Genomic DNA, 26160 nt, shown 5'->3' on the forward strand with positions numbered 1-26160 from the left:
TAACCTAATTTGGAAATTGGGTCTTTGCAGATGTAATCAAGTTAAGATGAGGTCATACTGGATTAGGGTGGGCCCTAATTCAATGACTAGTGTCTTTATAAGAAGAGGAAAATTTGGATATGGGATACACACAGGAAAGAATGCCATGTGACTATGGTGGCAAGAGAGTGGAATGATGATCTACAGGCCAAGGAATGTCAAGGATTGCCAGCAACCACCAGTACTAGGAAAGAGGCATGGGAAAGTTTTCCTCAGAGCCTCCAGAAGGAACAAGCCTTGCTGACACCTTGGTTTTTTTATATCCAGCATCAAGAACCATAAGAAATTAGATTTCTGGTTTTTTAAGCCATCCAGTTTGTGGCTGTTTGCTACAGAGCCCTAGGAAGCCAATACACTCATGTCTGCTGTATTTCATTCAATGAGACAGCAATGAAGTCCTGCATCACTTTAAGGGAAAGTAAATAGATCCAACTTTTAGGAGAGTAGCAAAGTTCAGGAAGGGACTGAAAATACTGCCATGGTCCTTTGTGGAAAATATAATCTGCCACAAGTAGAAAATAGCAGTCCTTAAAATTTGAATACTTTCCAGCAGCTCCTTTGCTGAATCTTATATCCTGGTATATATAAAAATTATATATATATATATATATATATATATATATATATATATATATATATATATGTGTGTGTGTGTGTGTGTGTGTGTGTGTGTGTGTGTGTGTATACATATATATACCTACATATATATGTGTTTATATACATGTATATATATATACATTTTATATGTAGTTTATAAACACACATACATGTACATATATATATATATATACACATATATATGTGTGTGTGTGTGTGTGTGTATACATTTTTTTTTGTGGTGGTAGTGAGGATTGAACATAAGACCTCACATATGCTAAGCAAGCACTGTATCACTAAGCAACACCCCCAGCCCCAAGTTTCAGTACAGATACTGGGGTTAGAATCCCTTTCTTACCAATTAAGTTCTGAGATTAGTTTCATAGATGGTGATTTATCTTTGGAATACATATGTTCAAAGCCAGCAAAAACTGAAAGCACTTTTCATATTTATTTCCTGTGACAAATAAAGCTTTGAATGAAGTTCAATGATATAGTTTGACATAAAACTGCAATTGTAATTTTGAATGCATTTTCAAAATTGTCATAGTTTTAACAGGTTTATTGAGTTATAATTTACATACCTTATTCACAAACCATAGTTTCATATCTATATATCTACATATATATGCTATTGGTTGTTATAAGTTATGCACTTACCACCATCATCCAATTTTAGAAGATCTTTATCTTGCCCAAAGAAACTCATACAATAACAGTTATTCACTGTTCTCCCAACTCTCAGCCCTAGGCAACTGCTATTCTACTTTCTGTCTCTGCAGATTTGCCTATTCTGAGCATTTCATATATGAAATCATATAATATGCAATCGTTTGTGAATGGCTTCTTTCACTTTGCATAGTTCTTTCATGACCCATTTGTGTTGTAACATGCATCAACATTTTTCTTTTAATGGCTGGATAATATTCCATCGACACATTTTGTTATGATTTATCAGTTGATTGATATAGTAGGTATTTTCAATTTGGGTTATTATTGTAAATACACTTCTTTGAGCATTTATGTACCAATTTTTGTGTTAACATGGTTTTATTTCTCTTGAATATACATCTAATAGTGGAATTGCTGAGTCATAGGGTAACACTATGTCTAATATTTTGAGGAACTGTCAAAGTTTTGCAAAATGATTATGCCATTTTGCATACCCCCCAGCAATGTATGAGGGTTTCAATGTCTTGCCTAATGCAATAGTATATGTTCTGCCCGGGGAGAAAGTTTAATATACACTTGAGAATAATGCTTATTTGCTATTGATGAGTTGAGTGTTTAATTGATGTTTGTTAGGTCTAATTAATTTAGAATATTATTCGAATCTTTAATATTCTTGCCAGTCTTCTGCCTAGTTGTTTTTCCCATTGTTGATAGTGAGATATTGAAATCTCCAATAATATCACATTATCTATTTTTCCTTCAGTTGTTAGTCTTTTCTTCATGACTTTTCTTTTTTTTGGTGGGGGGCACACATGATTATAATTTTTGTGTCTTGCTGATGGATTTACCCTCTTTTCAATGTAAAATGTCCCTTTTTGTATCTAATAATATTGTCTACTTTAAAGTCTTTTTGGTTTTTAGTATTAGTATAGGCAGTTCAGCATTCTAATAGTTGCTGTTTTCAGGAAATATGTTTTTTCACACTTTTTCTTTGAATGTATTTGTATCTTTGAAACTAAGTTGTGTGTCTCCTATAGACACTTTGATCTTCTTAAAAATCTAGCTTGATAGTCTTTGCTTTGGGGTTGTTTAATGCATTCACATTTAGTTTTATTATTGATATGGTAGTATTGTATCTGTCATTCTGTATTTTGTTTCCTATGTGTTGCTTTCTTATTGCTGCACCATTTCTCCTTTATTATTTATTTTTATATTGAGCAGATATTTTCTAGTATAACAGTCTTTTAATAATCTCTAATTGTATTTTTGGAATTATTAGTGTCTATAAGGTTTATAAAATATATCTTATCAGAATCTAATTCATATTTATAATAACTTCATTACAGTGAAATATAAAAGCTGTATTCTTATATAGTTCCATGCCTTTTTGTTTTTTCCCTTTTTGTTTTTATTGCATTTATACATATTACATATCCCACAGTACATTTTTATTATTATTTCTTTATATAATTAAGTCTTTTAAAAAGCTGAGAGGATAATGGAGAAAAAAATTTATAGAGTTTGTTAGGTTCATCTATTTATTTATCATTTCTGATTCTCTTCATTTCTCCCTCTGAATTCCAATTACAATCTGCTGTCAATAAAAGCCTGGATCAAAATTTGTTCCGTCTCCTTTGTGCTGCTATTGTCAAATACACTATATTTCTATATGTTGTGTGGATAAAAATCCAAACATAAACATATTATTTGTGTAAATACTTTTAAAACCAGTTGAGAAAAACAGAAGAAGAAATTTGAAATATACTCTTCTATTTTTTTTCCTTTTTTTGTTGGTTGTTCAAAACATTACAAAGCTCTTGAGATATCATATTTCATACATTAGGTTCAAATGGGTTATGAACTCCTATTTTTACCCCAAATACAGATTGCAGAATCACATCAGTTCCACATCCACATTTTTATATAATGCCATATTAGTAACTGTAGTATGCTGCTACCTTTCCTATCCTCTACTATCCCCCCTTCCCTCCCCTCCCATCTTCTCTCTCTACCCCATCTACTACAATTCATTTCTCTCCTTGTTTTTTTCCCATTCCCCTCACAACCTCTTATATGTAATTTTGTATAACAATGAGGGTCTCCTTCCATTTCCATGCAATTTCCCTTTTCTCTCCCTTTCCCTCCCACCGCATGTCTCTGTTTAATGTTAATCTTTTCCTCCTGCTCTTCCTCCCTGCTCTGTTCTGTTGCTCTCATTATATCAAAGAAGACATTTGGCATTTGTTTTTTAGGGATTAGCTAGCTTCACTTAGCATAATCTGCTCTAATGCCATCCATTTCCTGCAAATTCCATGATTTTGTCATTTTTTAGTGCAGAGTAATACTCCATTGTGTATAAATGCCACATTTTTTTTTTATCCATTCATCTATTGAAGGGCATCTGGATTGGTTCCACAGTCTAGCTATTGTGAATTATGCTGCTATGAACATCGATGTGGCAGTATCCCTGTAGTATGCTCTTTTAAGATCTTCAGGGATAGTCCAAGAAGGGCAATAGCTGGGTCAAATGGTGGTTCCATTCCCAGCTTTCCAAGGAATCTCCATACTGCTTTCCAAATTGGCCGCACCAATTTGCAGTCCCACCAGCAATGTACAAGAGTACCCTTTTCCCCACATCCTCGCCAGCACTTGTTGTTTGTTGTTTGACTTCATAATGGCTGCCAATATGACTGGAGTGAGATGGTATCTTAGGGTGGTTTTGATTTGCATTTCTCTGACTGCTAAAGATGGTGAGCATTTTTTCATGTACTTGTTGATTGATTGTATGTCCTCCTCCGAGAAGTGTCTGTTCAGGTCCTTGGCCCATTTGTTGATTGGGTTGTTATCTTATTGTTTAATTTTTTGAGTTCTTTGTATACTCTGGATATTAGGGCTCTATCTGAAGTGTGAGGAGTAAAAATTTGTTCCCATGATGTAGGCTCGCTCCCTATTTACCTCTCTTATTGTTCTTTTGCTGAGAAAAAACTTTTTAGTTTAAGTAAGTCCCATTTGTTGATTCTTGTTATTAACTCTTGTGCTATGGGTGTCCTATTAAGGAATTTGGAGCCCGACCCCACAATATGTAGATCGGAGCCAACTTTTTCTTCTATCAGATGCAGAGTCTCTGATTTGATATCAAGCTCCTTGATCCATTTTGAGTTAACTTTTGTGCATGGCAGGAGAAGGGGATTCAGTTTCATTTTGTTGCATATGGATTTCCAGTTTTCCCAGCACCATTTGTTGAAGATGCTATCCTTCCTCCATTGCATGCTTTTAGCCCCTTTATCAAATATAAGATAGTTGTAACTTTGTGGATTAGTCTCTGTGTCCTCTATTCTGTACCATTGGTCCACCTGCCTGTTTTGGTACCAGTACCATGCTGTTTTTGTTACTATTGCTTTGTAGTATAGTTTGAAATCTGGTATTGCTATGCTGCCTAATTCACACTTCCTGCTTAGAGTTGCTTTTGCTATTCTGGGTATGTTGTTTCTCCATATGAATTTCATGATTACTTTATCTATTTCTACAAGAAATGCCTTTGGGATTTTGATTGGCATTGCATTAAACCTATAGAGAACTTTTGGTAATATCGCCATTTTGATGATGTTAGTTCTGCCTATCCATGAACAGGGTATATTTTTCCATCTTCTAAGATCTTCTTCTATATCTCTCTTTAGGGTTTTGTAGTTTTCATTGTATAAATCTTTCACCTCTTTTGTTAGGTTGATTCCCAAGTATTTTATTTTTTTTGAGGATATTGTGAATGGGGTGTTTTTCCTCATTTCTGTTTCAGAAGTTTTGTCGCTGATATATAGAAATGCCTTTGATTTATGCGTGTTGATTTTATATCCTGCCACTTTGCTGAATTCATTTATTAGTTCTAGTAGTTTCTTTGCAGACCCTTTTGGGTCTTCTAGGTATAGAATCATGTCATCTGCAAATAGTGATAATTTAAGTTCTTCTTTTCCTATTTTTATGCCTTTAGTTTCTTTCGTCTGTCTAATTGCTCTGGCCAGTGTTTCGAGAATTATATTGAATAGAAGTGGTGATAGAGGGCATCCCTGTCTTGTTCCAGATTTTAGAGGGAATGCCTTCAATTTTTCTCCATTCAGAATGATGCTAGCCTGAGGCTTAGCATATATAGCTTTTACAATGTTGAGGCAAGTTCCTGTTATCCCTAGTTTTTCTAATGTTTTGAACATAAAGGGATGCTGTACTTTGTCGAATGCTTTTTCTGAGTCTATCGAGATGATCATATGGTTCTTATCTTTGAGTCTATTGATGTGGTGAATAACATTTATTGATTTCCGTATATTGAACCATCCTTGGATCCCAGGGATGAATCCTACTTGATCATGGTGCACAATTTTTTTGATGTGTTTTTGTATCCGATTTGCCAGAATTTTATTGAGGATTTTTGCATCTAGGTTCATTAGAGATATTGGTCTGTAGTTTTCTTTCTTTGAGGTGTCTTTGTCTGGTTTCGGGATCAGGGTGATGTTGGCCTCATAGAATGAATTTGGAAGAGCTCCCTCTTTTTCTATTTCCTGAAATAACTTGAAAAGTATTGGTATTAATTCTTCTTTAAAGGTTTTGTAAAACTCTGCTGTATACCCATCCGGTCCTGGGCTTTTCTTGGTTGGTAGTCTTTTGATTGCTTCTTCTATTTCATCCATTGATTTTGGTCTGTTCAATTTGTGTGTGTCCTCCTGACTCAGTCTGGGCAAATCATATGACTTAAGAAATTTATCGATGTCTTCACTATCTTCTATTTTATTGGAATATAGGTTTTCAAAATAATTTCTAATTGTCTTCTGTATTTCTGTAGCATCTGTTGTGATATTGCCTTTTTCATCCCGTATGTTAGTAATTTGAGTTCTCTCTCTTCTTCTCTTCGTTAGCATGGCTAAGGGTCTGTCGATCTTATTTATTTTTTCGAAGAACCAACTTTTAGTTTTGTCAATTTTTTCAATAGTTTCTTTTGTTTCAATTTCATTGATTTCTGCTCTGATTTTAATTATTTCTTCCCTTCTGCTACTTTTGCTGTTGTGCTCTTCCTTTTCTAGGGCTTTGGGATGAAGTGTGAGCTCATTTATTTGTTGTTTTTTTCTTTTTTTGAGGAATGACCTCCAGGCGGTGAATTTCCCTCTTAAAACTGCTTTCGTTGTGTCCCATAGATTCTGATATGTTGTGTCTATATTTTCATTTATCTCTAAGAATTTTTTGATTTCCTCCTTTATGTCTTCTGTAACCCATTGTAACATATTGTTCATTTTCCATGTGATGTAGGATTTTTCCTTCCTTCTTTTATCATTGATTTCCAGTTTAATTCCATTATGATCAGGTAAAATGCATGGTATTATCTCCACCCCTTTATATTTACTGAGGGTTGCCCTATGGCATAATATATGGTCTATTTTTGAGAAGGATCCATGTGCTGCTGAGAAAAAAGTATATTCACTTGATGATGGTTGATACATTCTATATATGTCAGTTAAGTCTAGGTTATTGATTGTGATATTGAGTTATATAGTTTCTTTATTCAACTTTTGTTTGGAGGATCTGTCCAATGGTGAGAGAGGTGTGTTGAAGTCACCCATAATTATTGTGTTGTGGTCTATTTGATTCTTGAACTTGAGAAGAGTTTGTTTTATAAACGTCACAGCACCCTTATTTGGTGCATAAATATTGATAATTGTTATGTCTTGTTGGTGAATTGTTCCTTTTAACAGTATATAATGTCCTTCCTTATCCCTTTTGGTTAACTTAGTCTTGAAGTCGATTTTATTCGATATGACGATGGCCACCCCTGCTTGCTTAAGAGGACTGTGTGTGTGGTATATTTTTTCCCAACCTTTCACCTTCAGCCTGTGTATGTCTTTTCCAATCAGATGTGTCTCATGGAGGCAGCATATTGTTGGATTTGTTTTTTTAATCCATGTTACCAGCCTATGTCGCTTTATTGGAGAGTTTAAGCCATTAACGTTTAGAGTTACTATTGATATATGGTTTGTAGTTCCAGCCATATTTGATTATTTATCTTTTTTTTAAATTTAGTTTGTTTCTCCATGATTAGCTTTCCCCCTGCCCTCTGTCTTTACTGAGGTACTTCCCACTGTTGGTTTTGGTTATTGTTTTTCATTTCTTCCTCATGTAATGTTTTGCTGAAGATGCTTTGCAGTGCTGGTTTTCTGGCTGCAAATTCTTTTAACTTTTGTTTATCATGAAAGATTTTTATTTCGTTGTCATACTTGAAGCTTAATTTTGCTGGATACAAAATTCTTGGTTGGCATCCATTGTCTTTCAGTGTTTGAAATATGTTGTTCCAGGATCTTCTCACTTTCAGTGTCTGTGATGAAAATTCGTTGTTAACCTTATTGGTTTACCCCTGAATGTAATTTGCCTCCTTTCTCTTGTAGATTTTAATATTTTCTCTTTGTTCTGTATATTGGATATCTTCATAACAATGTGTCTTGGCGTTGGTCTACTGTGATTTTGTATGCTCGTTGTCCTGTATGCATCGACAACTTGTATATCCGTTTCCTTTTTTATTTCTGGAAAGTTTTCTATAATTATTTCATTCAGCAGGTTGCTCATTTGAACCTACATACCTTCCTCTATCCCGATGACTCTTAAGTTAGGTTTTTTTTATGTTATCCCACATCTCTTGGATGTTTTTCTTGTGATTTTTTTATCAGCCTTTCTGAGTTGGCTAGATTCTTTTCAGGATGATATATTTTGTCTTCATTATCTGATGTTCTGGCTTCTACTTGCTCCACTCTGTTAGTGATACTCTCATTTGAGATTTAATTTGGTTTATAGTTTCCTGCATTTCTAGAAATATTGTTTGATTTTTTTTTATAATCTCTATCTCCTGATAAAGATGCTTATTTGCTTCTTTTATCTGTTTATGTAATTCATTTTCAATGTGTTCTTTCACTGTTTGAATTCGCTGTCTCATATCCTCTTTAAGATTCCCTTCCATCTGTCTAAGGTATTCCTTGAGTTCTTTATTTGGCCATTTTTCTGATGCCTCTAGGTCCTCCTGAATATTTAGGCTGTCCTGCATTGTTTGTACTCCTTTTCTTCCTTGCTTTTTCATGCTGCTCATCTCATGTTACTTCTTGTTCTGTTTGACTGCTGAGTTACTGTTTACTCCTATTAATTTATTTGATGCTTGGGAGGAAAGGTATTATAAGGGAAGGGAAGAAGTCACTAAAAGAGAATGAGAGTAAGCAGGTAGAATTCAAGGAAGGGGGAATAAGGAAATTGAAAAGAAATGAAAATACAAAAGAAAAAATAGAAAATAAAGAAAGAAAAAAATCAAAAAAATTAAAAGAAAAGGAAATAATTTAAAAATTTAAAAATTTTTAAAAAATAAAAAAATGAAAATGAAAAAAAAAAACCCAAATTAAAAAAAAATTTAATGAATGCAGTCTTAGAGTTTGATTAACTTCTCTTCCAGTAGGTGGAGCTGTGCCCACTGGGCCAAGCTTCTCCTCTCTATAGGCAGGAACCATTCACTGTGCAGCAGCTCTTCCTCCCAGACTGGGCGGGTCTCCGATCCTGAGTGCCAAGGGCCTTCTCTTGTGTCTAGTCAATTCCCCACTTTTCCTCAAGCCGGTCCCCACTCACCAGTGATGCTCACCAAAATACTGGCTACACGCCAGGTCTGCTGCTCCCAGGAACCCTATTATCTTGAACGACTGGGCACACTCTCCCCGTTTGCCATTCCCTCAGACCCTAAGTTTGTGGAGCTTGGGGTGAGAACCCTCAGTGAATTTTGCTTGCCCTCCGGTAGCTACGCCCCGGTAGCTGGTACAAGAGACCTCAGTTGTCAGCACTGGTGGGAGCGGTAGCCGGGGGTTCCGCGCTGCGGGTCCTGCGCCAGTCCTGATTCCCTTGGTCTGACTATCGTGCTCATCGGAGAGCTGGGAGGGGCCCTTAAGGTTTCCCGCTGTGTGGAGAGGAAGGGCTAGGGGGTTACACACCTGTCTCCGCCGGTTTCAATGAAGTTATCTCCTCAGCTGCATTCTGGTGACGTCAGTTCTCTGCCATGGTGGTATCCCATGCAAATGGCGACAGTTCGTTCCCTTTGCCGGGTGACCAATGCAACAGGTGGGTCCTGACTGGCTCTCCCAAGCCACGTCTCAATCCTGTGGCCACTGCCTATGAAGGCTCAGTTGGTATTAACCTCCGCAGATTCAGAAGGGCCGACCAGTTGTTTCAGTGGGATAGTTTAGTGCTGAGTCACAGCGGTTTGCCTGCGAGATGCAGGTGAACGGGAGCTTGAATTCAGCCCAACTGGGCTCGGTGTGTGTTCTAAGAGGCCCAGACTGTTCGCCCCAGATCCACATCAGCTCAGCATTGCCTAGTGATCCTGAGCAAACAGCATTTAGACGGTTTACGACTCCCTATGCCCGCGCAGCTGAAGAGGTCAGAGACATGATCTCTCCGCGCCCGCCGCCATGTTGGATCTCTATACTCTTCTATAATTAGCTACACAATTACTTTAGTTCGTATTCTTGTTTTGTTTTGTTTTTGTGAACTTGTGACATGTTTTGGCTCTTGGAGTATGACAGACATAGGTGATAAATGTTTTATATGAGCTTGCCCTATTGGACTTACCTCTTGTGCTTTACCAACCATCAACACAGGGCTCACTTCTTGTACTTCATGAACGTGATTCAGCTATCATGTACGCTGGAAGCTGATGCCCAGAGTTGGGCCCCAGGATAAGATCTATGGAAGAGACCTCAAACTGAACCAAAGCATGGAGCAATACCCAGCCATCTGAAGGTCTAAAATAGTCATTACAACTCACCCATAGATTTAAAAAAATAAATTATTTTTGTTCATATCACTGAGTCTTATGCTTTGTTTTACAGCATATGGCAGCAACAGCTGACTAATATGAAATCCTCAAAATCAATGTTACATAGAGGCCTTGTTATGGTTTGGATATGAAGTGTCCTCCAAAAGGTCATGGTGAGACAATGTAAGAATGCTCAGAGGTAAAATGGTTATATCATGAGGGATGTAACCTAATCAGTGGATTAATCCACTTGAATGGATTAATTAGGTGATAACTATAGACAGCTAGGGTGTTACTAGAGGAAGAAGGTCACTGGAGGCCTGACTTTGGGGTTTATGTTTTGTCCCTGCCACCTTGCTTTCTCTTTGCTTCTGGCTGTCATGAACTGAGCAGCACTCCTCCACCATGACCTTCTGCCATGATATTCTCTTTCACCTCAGGCCCAGAGGAATGGAGTTGACCCACCATGGATTGAAACTGTGAGCCAAAGTAAACTTTCCCTCCTTTTAAGTTGTCCTGGTCAAGTCTTTTGGTCTCAGTGACAAAAAACTGACTAATGTGTGGCTGCTACCATGCCTACATGTGAAGCTACCTTGTAGTTAGAAATTTTGAGAATTCTTGAACTTCTGTTACCTCTTTAACACATTTCATATGGTTAAAGTTCCTCAAGTAAAATTGGTAATGTGCCATAAAATGTCTCCCTAAACCTTTATTAAATATAAAGCAAAATAATTTCTATTCTGTTTCTCCTTGTATGTAACAAATATTGTGTGTGTGTGTGTGTGTGTGTGTGTGTGTGTGTGTCTAAAAAAAAAGAAAAAATGTAATGGAACATCTCTGGAGATAGTAGTTATTCCCAGGGGAAAATTATAATCAATATGGGCATTTCACCCAGTATACAGCCCTGGTGCAACTCAGTGCCTCTAAATACCAAAGGAACAAAGCCACTTAATAAATATTGGATCTTTCTCTCTCCACTTGAGAGAGAACACACTGTTCTAAAGAGTTGCAGGGATGCTCTTAGCAGCTATTTGCAATGCTGTGAACTTGGGTATTGTGTTGCAATGAAGCAACATATTGTCCAAACCTAACCCTCTCTTATAGGATCTTTGAAGAAAAAAAAGAAAGAGCCAATAAACACATTCTAATGGAGAATCATTCATTCAGTTATTCATTCACTCAATAATTACTGATCAGGTTGACTATGGCATAATACAGACACAGAGATCCCAGCTTGTGGATAGTTTAGATTCCAGAGGAAGAGATAAGATATAAGTTTCAGATGTGCCCTATTAAACTTTCTGCAAGTTCAAAGGAGAGATGGGAACCATATTTTTCTTGGATTCTCAGTGAAATTTTCCCAGGGAGGGAGGCATAAGGATAGTGGCTGGAAGAATGTGTATTTTAGGGGCTGGGGATGTGGCTCAAGTGGTAGCGCACTTGCCTAGCATGCATGAGGCACTAGGTTCGATTCTCAGCACCACATAAAAATAAAATAAAGATATTGGAAAAAAAAGAATGTGTATTTTAATAGACAGAGATGAAATGGAGAAAAGATAATTAAACCCATAACACAAAAGAGACAGGAAAGTCAGATTGTGGAGGGTCTTGTTTGTCAATATTGAGAGTTTGGGTTCCATTCTGTTCGCAATGAGAGTTATGAAAGGCTCTGGCATGATCAAGGAACCTGTGGAGGTGTGGTAAGAGATGAAAGAAGAGCTTGAATGTAGAGGACACTCTATCCTCTGAAGCAATACTCGTACTCTAGGTGGAAAATAGTAAATGGTGTGGAACTCAGGTAATAGCAATGCATATAGAGGTAAGGGAGGAGCATAAAAGATGCTTAAAAGGGTCCTGGTCATTAATTGGAGAGTTCATTTATTCGCTTGACAGAGAATGTCAGTAAGATTTTGCAGCTAGTTGCTGGGGCACAAGAATGGGCAAAACATGCATAATTCCTTCCTCGTTTATGGTATAGTAAATATTTACCTTAAAATGAATGTGAAATAGGATGCAGAATATGAATGAGAGTTACATGTTATAAGAGCTTGAGGTGGGAGATTTGATGAGTCAGGGAGGAAAGGAAGAAATGCTACCTTGACAAGGCGACTTGTGAACTGAAAAGAATACAGGGTGTGAATTAGGTGCAGATTGAAAGGAAGTACACTGTCGGCAGAGGGTACAGCATGATCAGTGGCCCATTGTAAGCAAACAGGCCTCAAATGAGGTCACTGTGGAAGGGAATCGGGTATAAGATGAGGCTGCAGAGATCATACCACATCATGTCTGGAGGATGCAGCACCCTGTCGACTAGTGCTAGTTCAAGTGCCAGTGCCAAATGTGGTAAGGAGCTTGTTCTAGAATGTGTAAGTCAGCACACTGCTTCTTTTATCAAGAAAATCTTGTTTTAAAAAAGCCTGCTGAACTGTCTTAATGAAAAAGTGACTTACACTCTGAAGTGAGCTCCTTATATTAGGAGAACAGTAATAATTCCCAACCAGCAGGCATTGTGTGGCTCCATGCTGGGTGGAGATGGTTGTGAGTTTTGTCTTTATCCTAAGAGCAATAGGAAATCTCAGAGGGATCTCAAGGGGAAGTGGTAGTGGCTACATTACAGAGCACAGTTTGGAAGGAAGCCAGAGAGGAAAGACGACAAGGAAGTTTGTGTCTTGTTAAAATAGGAGATGTCCTTTTCAGGTGAGAGAGCAGGAATTTAGAGTGAAGTCCAGTGGCAATCTGAAAAGAGTGGAGGAGATTTGGGATAAACATGCGAATATCCCATAAGGAAGGGAGTAGAAAAATGAAAAGTGACCACATGTCACTTAAAATAAGAGAGCCTATGCTGTTGACGTTCTGAGACTGGATCCAACAAAACTTGTTTCTCTGGAGCAGGTAAAGAGGGTCAATTTCAAAGATGAGTAGAAGGCACAAGCATTGTGGTTCAATGGAAAGAAAAGTAGCTAGGAAGTCAAGTAAAATATTTTCAAGATCCACTCTGAGTAGAGTATGGTGAATAAGAGGTAACACAATGCCTTCAGCTGTATTGTAGTCAACATTCACTCACCAGACGCCTTAGAAGAGGAGAGTATATCTCTCATATTGCCCAGAAGCATATCACTCCCAAGTCATCACCTGCAGGGAGGCCAAAGCATTTTGTCTTGGGCCAGGTTTGAGCCCATCTTCTCAGAGGATCCCAGAGATGCTGTACACAGGCACCTTTCATTCACAGTGTTCAGGGCAACATGTGGGTGAACAAACTCACCAGACATCCTAAGAAGAAATAAAACCATAATTTAATTGAAGCAGAGAAGAGATTGTTAGGCAAGGCTTGACAGAGATCTTGCCACAGTGAAAATGAGTAAGCTCAGGAAAAATAAATTTTAAATTCAAATGTTAAATGATTAATTAATATAATGGAGGCTTCCCTGAGCTGTGTCAATAGGCACCAGCCACAAAATGCTGATGATGACTTGTAATGATGAGGAGATTGTTTCAATAATTAGTCATCATTCAGTACCTCTTCTGTACCAACACCGTGCAAGATTGGCTTAGGGAATACAAGCATGAATGAGACATGCTCCTTGACTATGGAAGGAAAATCATGTAAAAAAGATTCCAGTGTTTTGTACTAGTGTGTGTTTCAGGAACGTCAGGGAGCAGAGAAGCAGGGCACTAAAGAAATAGGAGAGATGAGTGTTAGGAGAAAGGCCTCTCTGGGATGGTGCCCACAAGCCAAGGCTGGGGGAAAAATTTGAAATTAGACCACTCAGGAGTAGCATGATTAAAGGCCTGGGTAGGAATGACAGTATCAGAAACTTCAAGCAGTTCCATATGTCTAAAGAAGACACATAGGAAGGAATGTACTAAGAAATAAATCATTGGAGGTACTCCACTTACGAAGGTGCCTAAATGCCAAGCTAAGGAATACAGATCTGATTCTGAATGTAATGAGAAATCTTTGGCATTCCCAAGATTTGATGTGTGGAGAGAGATATCTTTGTCAGAAGCCATTAATATTGAGGGGGAAGTTCAAATTGAGCCAGAGATAAAATCAGCAAAAGAAACTGCAAAATGTCAGAAAAGGTAGAGGCTGAGGATGGAAACCAAAAGAAAACCAACATGTAGAATAAGTAAGCAAGAGAAATGAAAATTGGAAATGATTTAAATTTTTTACTGACAGGAAAACAGACAAGTGATTATTTATGTTCTTATATGAGAATCCTCCATAGCAGGGAAAATGAATGAATTCAAGTTCTATGTATGGACATGGAAGAACCTAGCAATGGGAACAATGAAGCATGCAAAAACATAGTAGAATGTTACATGCTATTTATTTACAAATGTAGCAGAAATATAAAACTTGCAAGGATGAATAGCAAGTTCACAAAAGCAATTATCTCAGGGTCAGAGGGCACTGCAGTTGTGATCTGGAAGGCAGTTATACAGGGCTCTTCAACTAAAGTGGTAATGTTTTAGTTCAAACTGGTTGTTGGATATATGAATGTTTATTTTAATTTGAGCATGTTGTATGACAAAGTCATCGCTGTGGCCATATCTGAGGAATTTTAGAGGAATGTGTGTGCATGCATACACATATGTGTGTTTGTGTGTGTGTGTGTGTGTGTGTGTTGGTAGTGGGTTGTAATATTCAGAAAGCAGTGGATAGAAGAGGAACGCTATAATGTCTAAGGTTTGACAGGAAGACTATCATTGGTCTAGAGAAGGGATACAAATACAGGTTTGTTTTTTTTTTTTTTTTTTTAAAGAGTGAGAGAGAGTGAGAAAGAGGGAGAGAGAGAGAGAATTTTAATATTTATTTTTTAGTATTTGGCGGACACAACATCTTTGTCTGTATATGGTGCTGAGGATCGAACCCGGGCCGCACGCATGCCAGGCAAGCGCGCTACCGCTTGAGCCACATCCCCAGCCCCAAATACAGGTTTTGAAGACAATTCTCAGGGTTCTTGTACTGACTGAGCTACTTATACTACTTAACATCTCTGTTCCCCAGTGCCCTCATTTGTAAACTGTATTTACAAATTACAAAGCATATTCCTTGAGGAGATGATAGGAAAAAGAAATAATTTCATACTTATTGCCTAAAAATAATGCCTAGGACACAGTACTAATTATCAGAGTTAGCCATCATCATCATCGTCAATACCAAATGTAGTGATTCAATGTAAACACAATAAAATACTGAGTTTATGTAACAATTTACAATTTTCCAACAATTATGTGGGTCAAATAGAAACTACAGGAATTAAGGGTTATTTGTAGAAATTGATAGAGGCATAAAAGATTTAATGGATGACAATCCACTATTCATATATTCCTTATTGAGTAAGTCTCTGTCCTGACTACTCCAAGCACAGACACTTTCCTCAGGAGTTTAGGCTTTTTGTTTGTTTAAAAAAACTGACAGACTGTATGTTTATTTTCCCAGAGTTCATTTTGTTCCTGTCAAAAGTAATGCATTTTATATACAATTAAATGTTCCAATAAAAAATGAGCATATGATTCTGCATTTTCTTACTGATAGTGAACCGTTTATGTGCAATAACTATTACACTGAACATAACTGTAACTTTTAAAAAGAACTATTGAAAATAAATGATCTGCTTTCTGTGACACAGAAGTCACCCACAAGTACACATTTGCATTTTAACTTATAACTAACATTAAAAACTTATATTAATTGAAAATGATAACAAAGTTAAATTCTGTCTTTATCTGCTCCAAAGAAAAGAGAGAAAACAAAACTGAAGCCATTTGATTTACATGTGGATTGGAGCAGCTTCTTATCTCAATTTTTTCTACTGACAGAGTATGGTTGACTTCCAGGAATTGAAAACTTTTTAATAATTTACCCAAGGACTAGACCCTGGTATATTTTTTTGGGGGGAGGGGGGTTACCCAGGATTGAACTCAGGGGAACTCGACCACTGAGCCACATCCCCATCCCTATTTGGGATTTTATTTAGAACAGGGTCTCACTTTGTTGCTTAGCGCCTCCCTTTTGAGAAGCCGGCTTTGAACTTTCTATCCTCCTGCCTCAGCCTCCAGAGCCGCTGGGATTACAGGCCTGTGTCACTGCGCCCGGCAGGACTAGATCACGTTTTACAAATGCGTTGCTACATCCATTTCACATTCTAATTCAGATCAATCCGTAAACTCTTTATCGCAAACTCCACATTATACCCATCTACTGTTTCTGGGCTTGGCCAGCCTCCCGGGCTTAAGGCCCCGCCCCTTGGGAAGGCGCCGTCTGCGTATGGACGCAAGCAAGCGCGCTGACGTCTACGCGCACCACCCGCGCCAGAACCCGCCCTCAGGCTTGAACCGCGGTCCCGCGCCGCAGATGTTGATGAGGCGGGCGCCAACGGTTACGGTCGCAGAGCGGGAGGCAGCGCGGCAAGGCAGCGTCGAGGAGCTGGCCTAGCCTGGGGGCCTGGCGGTGGTCTTCTGGCTGAGCCGCCGCTCCTGCGCACTGTGCGGGGCCGCAGCCGCCGGGCGGTGGGAGCTGGAGAGGCTGGGCGGGATCCGGGGTCCCTGGTGGGTGCGGGAGTGGTCTTTGTGGCCGGGATAGCCTCTGGCCATGATCGATTCTGTGAAACTGCGCCGGGACAGCGCAGCGGACTTCTTCTCGCACTATGAGTACCTGTGCGCGCTGCAGGACTCGGTACCTTTGCCCGCCGTGCGCACCTGCCTCCGGGAGGGCGTGCTTGACTTCAATGCCGACCGCCTGCGGGTGGTGGACTGGGCACCCCTCCTGAGCACCCTCAAGATTAATAAAGATCTGCCCGTGATCTCCATCAAGAGCTTCTTCCAGCCATGGCTTGGTGAAACAGGTTTGTGCTCCTCGGTGGGTGCCTCGAAATGGGTTTTTAGATAGGTCCGAGGTGGAGCCTGGGCCCTAGAAGAGACGCTTTGTGCTGGAGGATGTGTGCAGTTCCAGTGAGGCGAACCTGGCAAGTTATTGATGGTCTTAAGGTACCGAGTTCTCATCCGTAACCTGGGCTTAATAAGAAGACCGAGGATAAGTGGTTGCAAGGATTCCCTGAGTTAATGATGTTTGTAGAATGCTTAACACAGTTTGGGACGTCATTAAATCTTGGACAGTTGTTTCCTCTTTCATTCAATGTCTTTTTTTTTTTTTTTGCCTGATACAAAAAAAGTAAGCGATTAGGAAATTAATATATTCCAACCCTTTTCTTCATTAAAAAGTGTGTATGTAAGAATTTTGTAAAGTCCTTTACAACTATTAGCCACTTACAGATATAGGGTGATTAGAATCCAGACCCTCCGATTATTCAGAAAACAGATGAATGACTACATGTGACAAAATGATATTATTCCTTCTAGTACTTTTCACATTTTGTACATTATAAGGGCTCAAATCATATTTTCTAAATTGACCTGAAAGAGGCTCACATCTTTCCATTACTAACCATCAAATGAGTATAAAAGAGATTTTGTTAAAGATGGATGGGGAAAGTAAAGTGTAAATTTATGAATCCAGCCTAATCTGCTTCCTGGATGTTTGTAGCTAGCTGGGATGCCCTTGTAGTTTTGCCCCTTTCAGGCAGTTGGCTGGGGGAGTGGTAAAGTTTTGGAGTGGGGACACTTGAGTGAGAATGATAATCTTGGCTCCCTGCAGGATATATTTAGGATGATCTGTTAGGCAAAGTGATTGCTCTTAATGCTTCTGTTCTTTGTTTCTTTTTGTTTTTAATTTTTGCAGATTTTGTATTTGTAAATTCACCATGCTTAATTTTAACTCCCCTATCAATATTTGTGGTGCTTTCATGTTCATTCATGGACATATGCAAAGCAGAAAAAAAAATTGTCACCCAACATATATGTTCCTATCTCACTCTTCATACCTTTTTAATAAAGACAGATCTTGATTAGAGCAGATTATGCTAAGTGAAGCTAGCCAATCCCTAAAAAACAAATTCCAAATGTCTTCTTTGATATAATGAGAGCAACTAAGAACAGAGCAGGAGGAAAAGACTAACATTAAACAGAGACATGAGGTGGGAGGGAAAGGGAGAGAAAAGGGAAATTGCATGGAAATGGAAGAAGACCCTCATTGTTACACAAAATTACATATAAGAGGTTGTGAGGGGAATGGGGAAAAAAACAAGGAGAGAAATGAATTGTAGTAGATGGAGTAGAGAGAGAAGATGGGAGGGCAGGGGAGGGGGGATAATAGAGGATAGGAAAGGTAGCAGAATACAACAGCCACTAATATGGCATCATGTAAAAATGTGGATGTGTAACCTGTGATTCTGCAATCTGTAATTGGGGTAAAAATGGGAGTTCATAACCCACTTGAATCTAATGTATGAAATATGATATGTCAAGAGCTTTGTAATGTTTTGAACAACCAATAAAAAAAAAAGACAGATCTTGTTAAAAAAAATTTTTTAAAGTAGTATCATATAACAAAAGTGTACAGATATTAGAGGTAGCCTAGGGTTTGAATTCTGGAGCTTACATTCTATGTGATCTGAGGCAAATTACTTTTTGAACTACAATTCTTAGAATTATAAAAAAGTATTAAAACAACTCTAAGTGAGTTCTTAGTATTAAAGCAGGTCATGAGTGTAAAGTGTCCTGGTGGCACTACAATGAGCTTAGTGTGCCTCTGCCCTAAAGGTTCTCCCCTTCTACTGGGGGAAACAGCAAGTAAGCACAAGCATCTCGGTCAGTGCTGTGGACGAAGTGAGCCCAGGTGCTGCAGAGCACAGAAAATTGAAGAGGGAGGTTCAAGGAAGACTTCTTGGAGGAGGTGCCATCCTTTTGAAGGATGTGTAGAACCCAGCCATATGACAGAAGGAAACAGTTTGTGCAGAGTTGGAATTAGAGAATATGGCAAACTGGGGTACAGAACTGAAATTTAGAGTTTGAGAAAGATCTGAGAGTTGAGACTGATGAAGGCCAAATAGATCAGATGTTCAGTGTTTATCCTGAAGGTTGTGGGGAACCAATGAAGGATATTGAAATGGACTTTTGATTTAGGGCCCTACTATGTCCTCAATATGAAAGACAAAGTTGGGAAAGAATTGTAATCTAACAGCCCAAATTAAGATAGGGAGAAGGTCTGGATTTTGAATGATGAGAATGGATGGGGCCTGGTGACTAGTTAGAATTTAGAATAGCATCTTTCCCTAAGACACAGGACAACTAGATTAGGTTGGGAAGAGAATCTTAGTTCATCTTTAATGTTTTAAGACAGCTTCCAGATTTGTCTCTGTTAGGCAGGTCTAAATCCTAGATACAGATTTGGGCCTTGTGGAAAGACAGGCATGTGAAGATAGGAGAGGATCTGAGTTACCCACAAAGAAGATGGAGAAAATATTGAAAGGCTTGCAACATTTTCTAAATGGATGGACTTGAGTTATGTTTATAAGCTGAGAGAAAGTAACCAGCTGAGAAGAAGGGTATGGAGATCTTGGAGAGGAAGTGATTATGGATTTATTTAAAAACCTGACTATTTGTCATATGCCTAGTCTTTTTCTAAGGTCTGAGGTTAGCACCATCCATGGTCTGCTCTGCAAGGACCATTCATCATGACTGAAGAGTTGTCACCTTATTCTCTGCATCTCATTCAGATGTTGAATGATTCTGCGCCTCTGAAGGGACTTAACCACAGTAATAGCAGAAATCAAAATAAATGAAAAATGAGAGGGATCTTAAGAGTCAAAACTAGTATACTTGATTTTGCCAAATGTTTTATACTCAGTGTAAGAAAAAATGTATTGTGGACCAATTTCTTTTCAGATATCCTTTGCTGAATCTTATTCCTCTCTCAAATCCAGTGGGTCTAGGTTTTAACCTCTTATATGTCACTTACTCAACCTTAATTACATTTTGCCTGTACTATTGCAGAAGCTCCTAGCTAGTTTTGCTGCCCCTGAACTCAGTTTCCCTCAATTCTTCTGCCCACTTCAGTTCAAGTGATCTTTCTAAGATGAAACCATATGCTTAAAAAAATGTTTAAAGTGACTCACAGGACCACTGCAAATTGGTGGCACAACTTGTATTTTGTCAAAGGTACTGAAATCTGAGCTGTGTTCTGCCAAGCCTCATGAGGCTAGTTATCCCTGAGGAAGGGGTATTTTTTTTTTTTTAATTGAAAGCAGGTGTCTTTTTCTAATGCTTTTCTTTATCTAATTGGTCCTCTCACAGTGAGACACATTTTTCTGACATGCCAGGAACTCACCTAGTGTGTGGTAGCCCTAGTTCTCATCACTTGTGAGATAAAAGACAACTTTTTTCCAGGCTTGTTTCTGCCTCTTAAAATTTGCAGCTCTTCTCCTCAACCGCTGCAGAGTGTAGTCATTCCACCTGCAGTATTTACAGTGCTTTGCAGGGGTCAGGCATGGTTGCCTTTGCACATTCCACTTCCTCTTAGAAAAATACATTATCCGCTCTAACTTACTTTCATCTTTCTGGGTTCAATATCAGTATTTTCTTGAAGCTATCCGTTAGGTGCAATTTCTTTGCCATCTTAAAAACCTCTATGTATAAGGTTTGTGTTTCTGTACCTCATGTGACTTTGAGTTCTTGTGTTTTTCCTTACAAGGATTTTTTAAGGATATGGTTCATGTCTGCGCCTTAATAGTGAACGAATGTTTTTAAATGATGAACTATCATTGAGATTGCTAATTTTACAATAACTTTGCTTTAGGTTCTGACATAAACAAAGTTTGCAGAAGTCGCGTTCCTGCTATAAGATCCAAAGATGTGACCTTCCAGTTGTGTAAAGCTCTTAAAGGCTGTCTAAGTGTATCAAGTGTGCTAAGGAACCTGGAGTTAAATGGACTAGTTCTGAGAGAGAGGGATTTAATTATTTTAACAAAGGTAAGCCTTCTTCAGTGTGGCCTGCAAACGTTTCATAGTTGTTTTGTAGGGGGAAATACTCAATAAATTTTTTAACTCTTTTCCTCTAATAAAGGGATTGAATAAATCGACTTCTTTGGTGCACCTGTCTCTTGCAAACTGTCCAATTGGAGATGGAGGTTTAGAAAGTGAGTTTAAATCTTGTTTAACTTTTGACCCATCAGACTGGTCTCATGTTTGCCTATATAACATATTAATACCCTTTTCTGGCTGCTGCCTCTGTCTGAGCTACCTCCTGTGCCTCTTTATATCTTGATCCATTATCACTTCTACCCTTAAAGCTTATCATGTTGATTTACTCTTTGAAGTAACTTTACTAAAGGATGTGTTAAGCCACAAACCACACAAACCTCTTCTGTCTGGTATTCTGTTTTTTGTGTTTATTCATCTTTTAGGGTTTTCCTTTTAAGAAATATTTATGGGAATAACAATAGCAAAATGTGAAGAGGAAAAAAATCATTATTTTTAAATGGCATCTACAATGCAGTCTTAATGCACTGTGTGGTGTGTGCTAAGATAGAAAATATATGCTAAGTGCTATGGAAGCATATAAAAGGTCAGTGAACTCTTTGGCCAGGAGAGGGCTGGTCATGTAGATTATTACAAGAGGTCATCTGTTGATTGGGGTCCTGAAGAATTGGTGTGTGTTCAGTGTGTGGAATCATGGTCTGGAGGGGTAAGGAAGCTTGCATTTCAATCTGAACAGAGTTTAAGGTCCTCTATCTTCTGTTGCTCTTGTATCTTATGTGCTTTGGTAGAGCACCTAGTTATATTAATAAGAGCACTTGATGTAGTTCTGGGTTTATAGTTGACATTTAAATTGATGATCAAGATCAAAGTATGTTCTTGGAAATAAAATAGAAAAAAAATCATATTTTTTTAGACTTTTCTTTTTCTTTCAGATGACTCAAAAACTCTATAATACTTTACTCTGTGATTGGGAATACAGAGTTTTCAATTTTAGCATCTAATAGGATTATGTTATTGCTATAAATTAGAATAACACTTTGTCACAAACATGTTGTAGAATGTACCAATCCATTAGTTTTTGGAAAGAGTATAGAGAGTGATTTTTAAGAATACAGCTATAAACTAAAATATACTCAAAAAAGTTGAGGCCAGGTGTGGTGGCACACACCTGTACTCCCAGCAGCTCAGGAGGCTGAGGCAGGAAGATTGTAAGTTGTCAGCCTCAGCAACTTAGGCCCTAAACAACTTAGCAAGACCCTGTTTCAAAATAAAAAATGGGGATGTGGTATGTGGCTGGGGATATGGCTCAGTGGGTAAGCGCCCCTGGGTTCCACCCCTGGTACCAAAAAAAGAAAAGGATTGACCAGGTTGATTAGGCTCTTCGGTTTATTGTATGTGTCTTTTTTTCCCCCCTTCTTTTTAGTTATTTGTCAAGCTGTAAAGACTTCTATCACTCTTAAGACAGTCAACTTCACTGGGTGTAGTCTGACATGGCAGGGAGCAGATCACATGGCCAAGATCTTAAAGGTGACTTTGTATTCAGAAGTTTGTGAAAATGTGCTATGTGTTTGAAGCACAGTAATACTTTGGTATGAGATGGCAATTATTTTTATCTTTTCATTCATATGGTGATTGTAATTATATTTCTAATGAAAGAATGTGACCTGTGTTTAGCTTGGGGTTCTACCATTTAGTAAGATATGTACTTAATCTTAGATGATTTAAAGTATAATGCATTATGAATTATACATTTGTGTACCTTTAGTTATTGAAAATATGTTTTGGGCACTGAAAGAAATTTTGTGCATTACAGTCTTCATATTACTTCAGTGACTCAAATATTAACTGCTATAATATATGAACCAATGAAAATCATCGTTTTTAAAAAATGATTTTAAGGGTGCCTTAATAACTTCATAGTAGTTTAACTACTATATTTTGGCATACAATTACTTGATAATTTGATATGAAACCTTTTTTATAGTTTGATAGTACAGATCTGGAATAGGCAAGCTTTGTGGATCAAATTTACCACCAGTTTTTTTAAACACAACCATGTTCAGTTGTTTACATAGTAACTGTGACTACTTTCAACCTACACCTGAATTGTTGAGTACTTCTAAAAGGTACTGTCTGACCCACAAAGTTGAAAATGTTTGCTTTTGGGCTGCTATAGAGCAAGTCCTCTGATCCTTGCAATAGATAATGGTAAAAAGTGTGAAAATAAAGGAAAATAAAACTCTTAAAATTTAATTGAATTGTCAGTTTACATACTAATCTGCAACAGGTTACCCAGTGGCTAGAGTTGCACAATTGGTCGGTGGCAGACTGGGAGCTGGGTCACTGGACCCCTAAGTCACAATCTACTGTTTAATATACTAAGAATGACTTCCAGCAAATATACTTGGTGTGTGTGTGTGTGTGTGTGTGTGTGTGTAAGGCACTGACATAATCAGCCATAGTTAGTTTCCTTTTAGTTTTTCTGTGTCCTTTTTAAGCATTTAATTTCATGCTTTTAAATTGTTGAAGTATCAAACCATGAGACGGCATGAAGAAACCTGGGCTGAGAGTCTTCGCTATAGGAGACCAGATCTTGACTGCATGGCTGGCTTGAGGCGAATCACATTGAATTGCAACTCCCTCATTGGTGACCTGGGGGCACGTGCTTTTGCAGACTCTCTCAGTGAGGATTTATGGCTTAGAGGTAAGATAAATGAACTTCTAGAATTGAAAATGGTGAATTTTGAGTATCAAATATGCTTACCTCTTGGGATTGTATTGTTGTCATAATGTATTGGTTTTCTTTTTTGTCTTTTTTGGAACTGGGAATTGAACCCAGGACTTTGCAAATGTGAGGCAAACACTTTGCCACCCAGGTATATCCCAGCCCAAGATATTTTTAAAATCCTTTTTTTTCTAATGGCTTTTAAACTTTTATAAAAGTTAAATATATTCTTCATAAGAAATACAGAGAGAGTAAACGATAAAAGATAATATTACCTATAATCAAAACACCCACTGTTCATTTTGGCATACATATTTTAGCTTTTTTTGGCAGATGTATTTATACATGTAAGAGATTACAAAAATAGAGAACTATAGGGTGCTATTATTTGTTCTTTTTAGTTATATATAACAGTAGAATATATTTTGACAAATCATGCATACACAGAGTATAATTTCTCATTTTTGTAGTTGTACGTGATATGGGGTTACACGTAGGTGCAGGTGGTAAAGATTTTCTTACATTCTATAGGCTCTCGGTTCATGTTCTCTTTGTTCATGTATTTATATACGACTATAAAAATATTATGTCTGATTCATTCTACTGAGTTTTCCATTCCCATTCCCTCCTCTGTTTCTCCCACTTCCCCTTGTCCAACCCAGTGAACTTTCACTTCACCCCCTACTTTATCTATTGTGAGTCATCAGAGAACATTGTGCCTTTGGTTTTTTGGGATTGGCTTATTTCACTTAGCATGATCATCTCCAGTTCCATCCATTTATCAGCAAATGCCATAATTTCATTCTTCTTTATGGAAGAGTAATATTTCATTGTGTATATAAGCCACATCATTCATCTGTTGAAGGACATCTAAGTTGGTTCCATAGCTTAGATATTGTGAATGGAGCTGCTATAAACATTGATGTGGCTGCGTCACTTTAGTATGCTGATTTTAAGTCTTTTAGGTATAAGCCGAGGAGTAGGATAACTGGATCAAATGGTAGTTCCATTTCAAGTTTTCTAAGAAGTCTCTATACTGCTTTCCATAGTGGTTGCATCAATTTGCAGCCTCACCAGAAATGTTTGAGTGTGCCTTTTCCCCCATATTCTCACCAACACTACTGTCATTTTATTCTTGATAATTGCAATTCTGACTGGAGAGATAGAATTCCAGTGTAGTTTTAATTTGCATTTCTCCAATTGTTAGAGGTGTTGAACATTTTTTCATATATGTTGACAATTCATATTTCTTCTGTGAAGTGTCTGTTCAGTTCCTTTGCCCATTTATTGATTGAATTATTTTGGGGGGTTTTTTGGTGTTAAGTTTTTTGCTGTATCTGAGTTGCAGATGATAAAGATTTTCTTACATTCTGTAGGCTTTCGGTTTATGTTCTTGATTGTTTTCTTTGCTGTGAAGAAGCTTTTTAGTTTCATATTATCAGATTTATTGATTCTTGATTTTACTTCTTGTGCTTTAGGAGTCTTGTTTAAGAATTTGGTATTTAAGCTGACATGATGTAGATTTGGGCCTACTTTTTCTTCTGTTAGGTGCAGAGTCTCCTGTCTAATGCCTAGGTCCTTGATCCACTTTGAGTTGAGTTTTGTTCAGGGTGAGAGAGAGAGGTCTAATTTCATTTTGTTACATATGGATTTCCAGTTTTCCCAGCACTATTTGTTGAAGAGGCTATCTTTTCTTCAATGTATGTTTATGGTGCCTTTGTCTAGTATGAGATAACTGTATTTGTATGGTAACCCTACTTTATTTTGCTTTATAGTGTCTCATGTAGTACTCCCTCATATTGATGCATAATAATTTAATGAATTCCCTGCTATTTGATATTTAGACAATTTGTACTTTTCCCCTATTTAAATGTATAGTAAAAGAATGTATGTGTCCATTGGAATACTTATTGAAAAGTAGAATGACTTTAATGTAACATATTTTCAAAGATAAAGGCACATATTGCCAAATTGTCTTCCAGAAATGCTGTTCCATTTGTGTGTTCCATCACACTAACAGTATATATGTGAGGCCTGCGCACTCATAAACATGCAATTTTGTCAGTTCTAAAATTTTAAACTTTCCTAAAATGAGAGCCACCTACCTGTTTTTTGTTACAATTAGGATTGCCCTATAACTTTTTTCACTCACTATAGCTTGAGCACCTTTAATTTTTTTATTAGTGCATTATATTTATACATAAATGTGGGGCTCATTTTGACATATTCATAAATGCATATAACATAATTTACTCCATTTCAATGGAGTACAAATCCATTACCTTTCCTTTTCCCTCCCCCTGATCCTGGATAAAGACAATGTGTTATACATACACAATAGAGTTTCACTTAGCCATAAAGAAGAATAAAATTATATCATTTACTAATAAATGGAGGAAAGTCCTCTATTGCTCTTTCATTACACAAAAAA

At 37.7% G+C, this 26160-nt stretch overlaps 1 protein-coding gene across 1 annotated transcript in view; it reads left to right on the forward strand.

Moving 5' to 3' along the window:
* Window positions 1-16721: 16721 nt before the first annotated feature.
* Cep78 (centrosomal protein 78) overlaps window positions 16722-26160 on the forward strand; it is a 31886-nt gene continuing 22447 nt past the window's right edge. Inside the window, exons 1-5 of the mRNA XM_076843502.2 lie at window positions 16722-16974; window positions 20823-20995; window positions 21090-21162; window positions 22428-22531; window positions 23534-23708. Of these exons, the coding sequence (XP_076699617.1) occupies window positions 16722-16974; window positions 20823-20995; window positions 21090-21162; window positions 22428-22531; window positions 23534-23708 (778 nt within the window). The remainder of the gene's footprint in view (window positions 16975-20822; window positions 20996-21089; window positions 21163-22427; window positions 22532-23533; window positions 23709-26160) is intronic.

This window comes from Callospermophilus lateralis, chromosome 2, assembly GCF_048772815.1.
Source record: "Callospermophilus lateralis isolate mCalLat2 chromosome 2, mCalLat2.hap1, whole genome shotgun sequence".
Classification (NCBI taxonomy): domain Eukaryota; kingdom Metazoa; phylum Chordata; class Mammalia; order Rodentia; family Sciuridae; genus Callospermophilus; species Callospermophilus lateralis.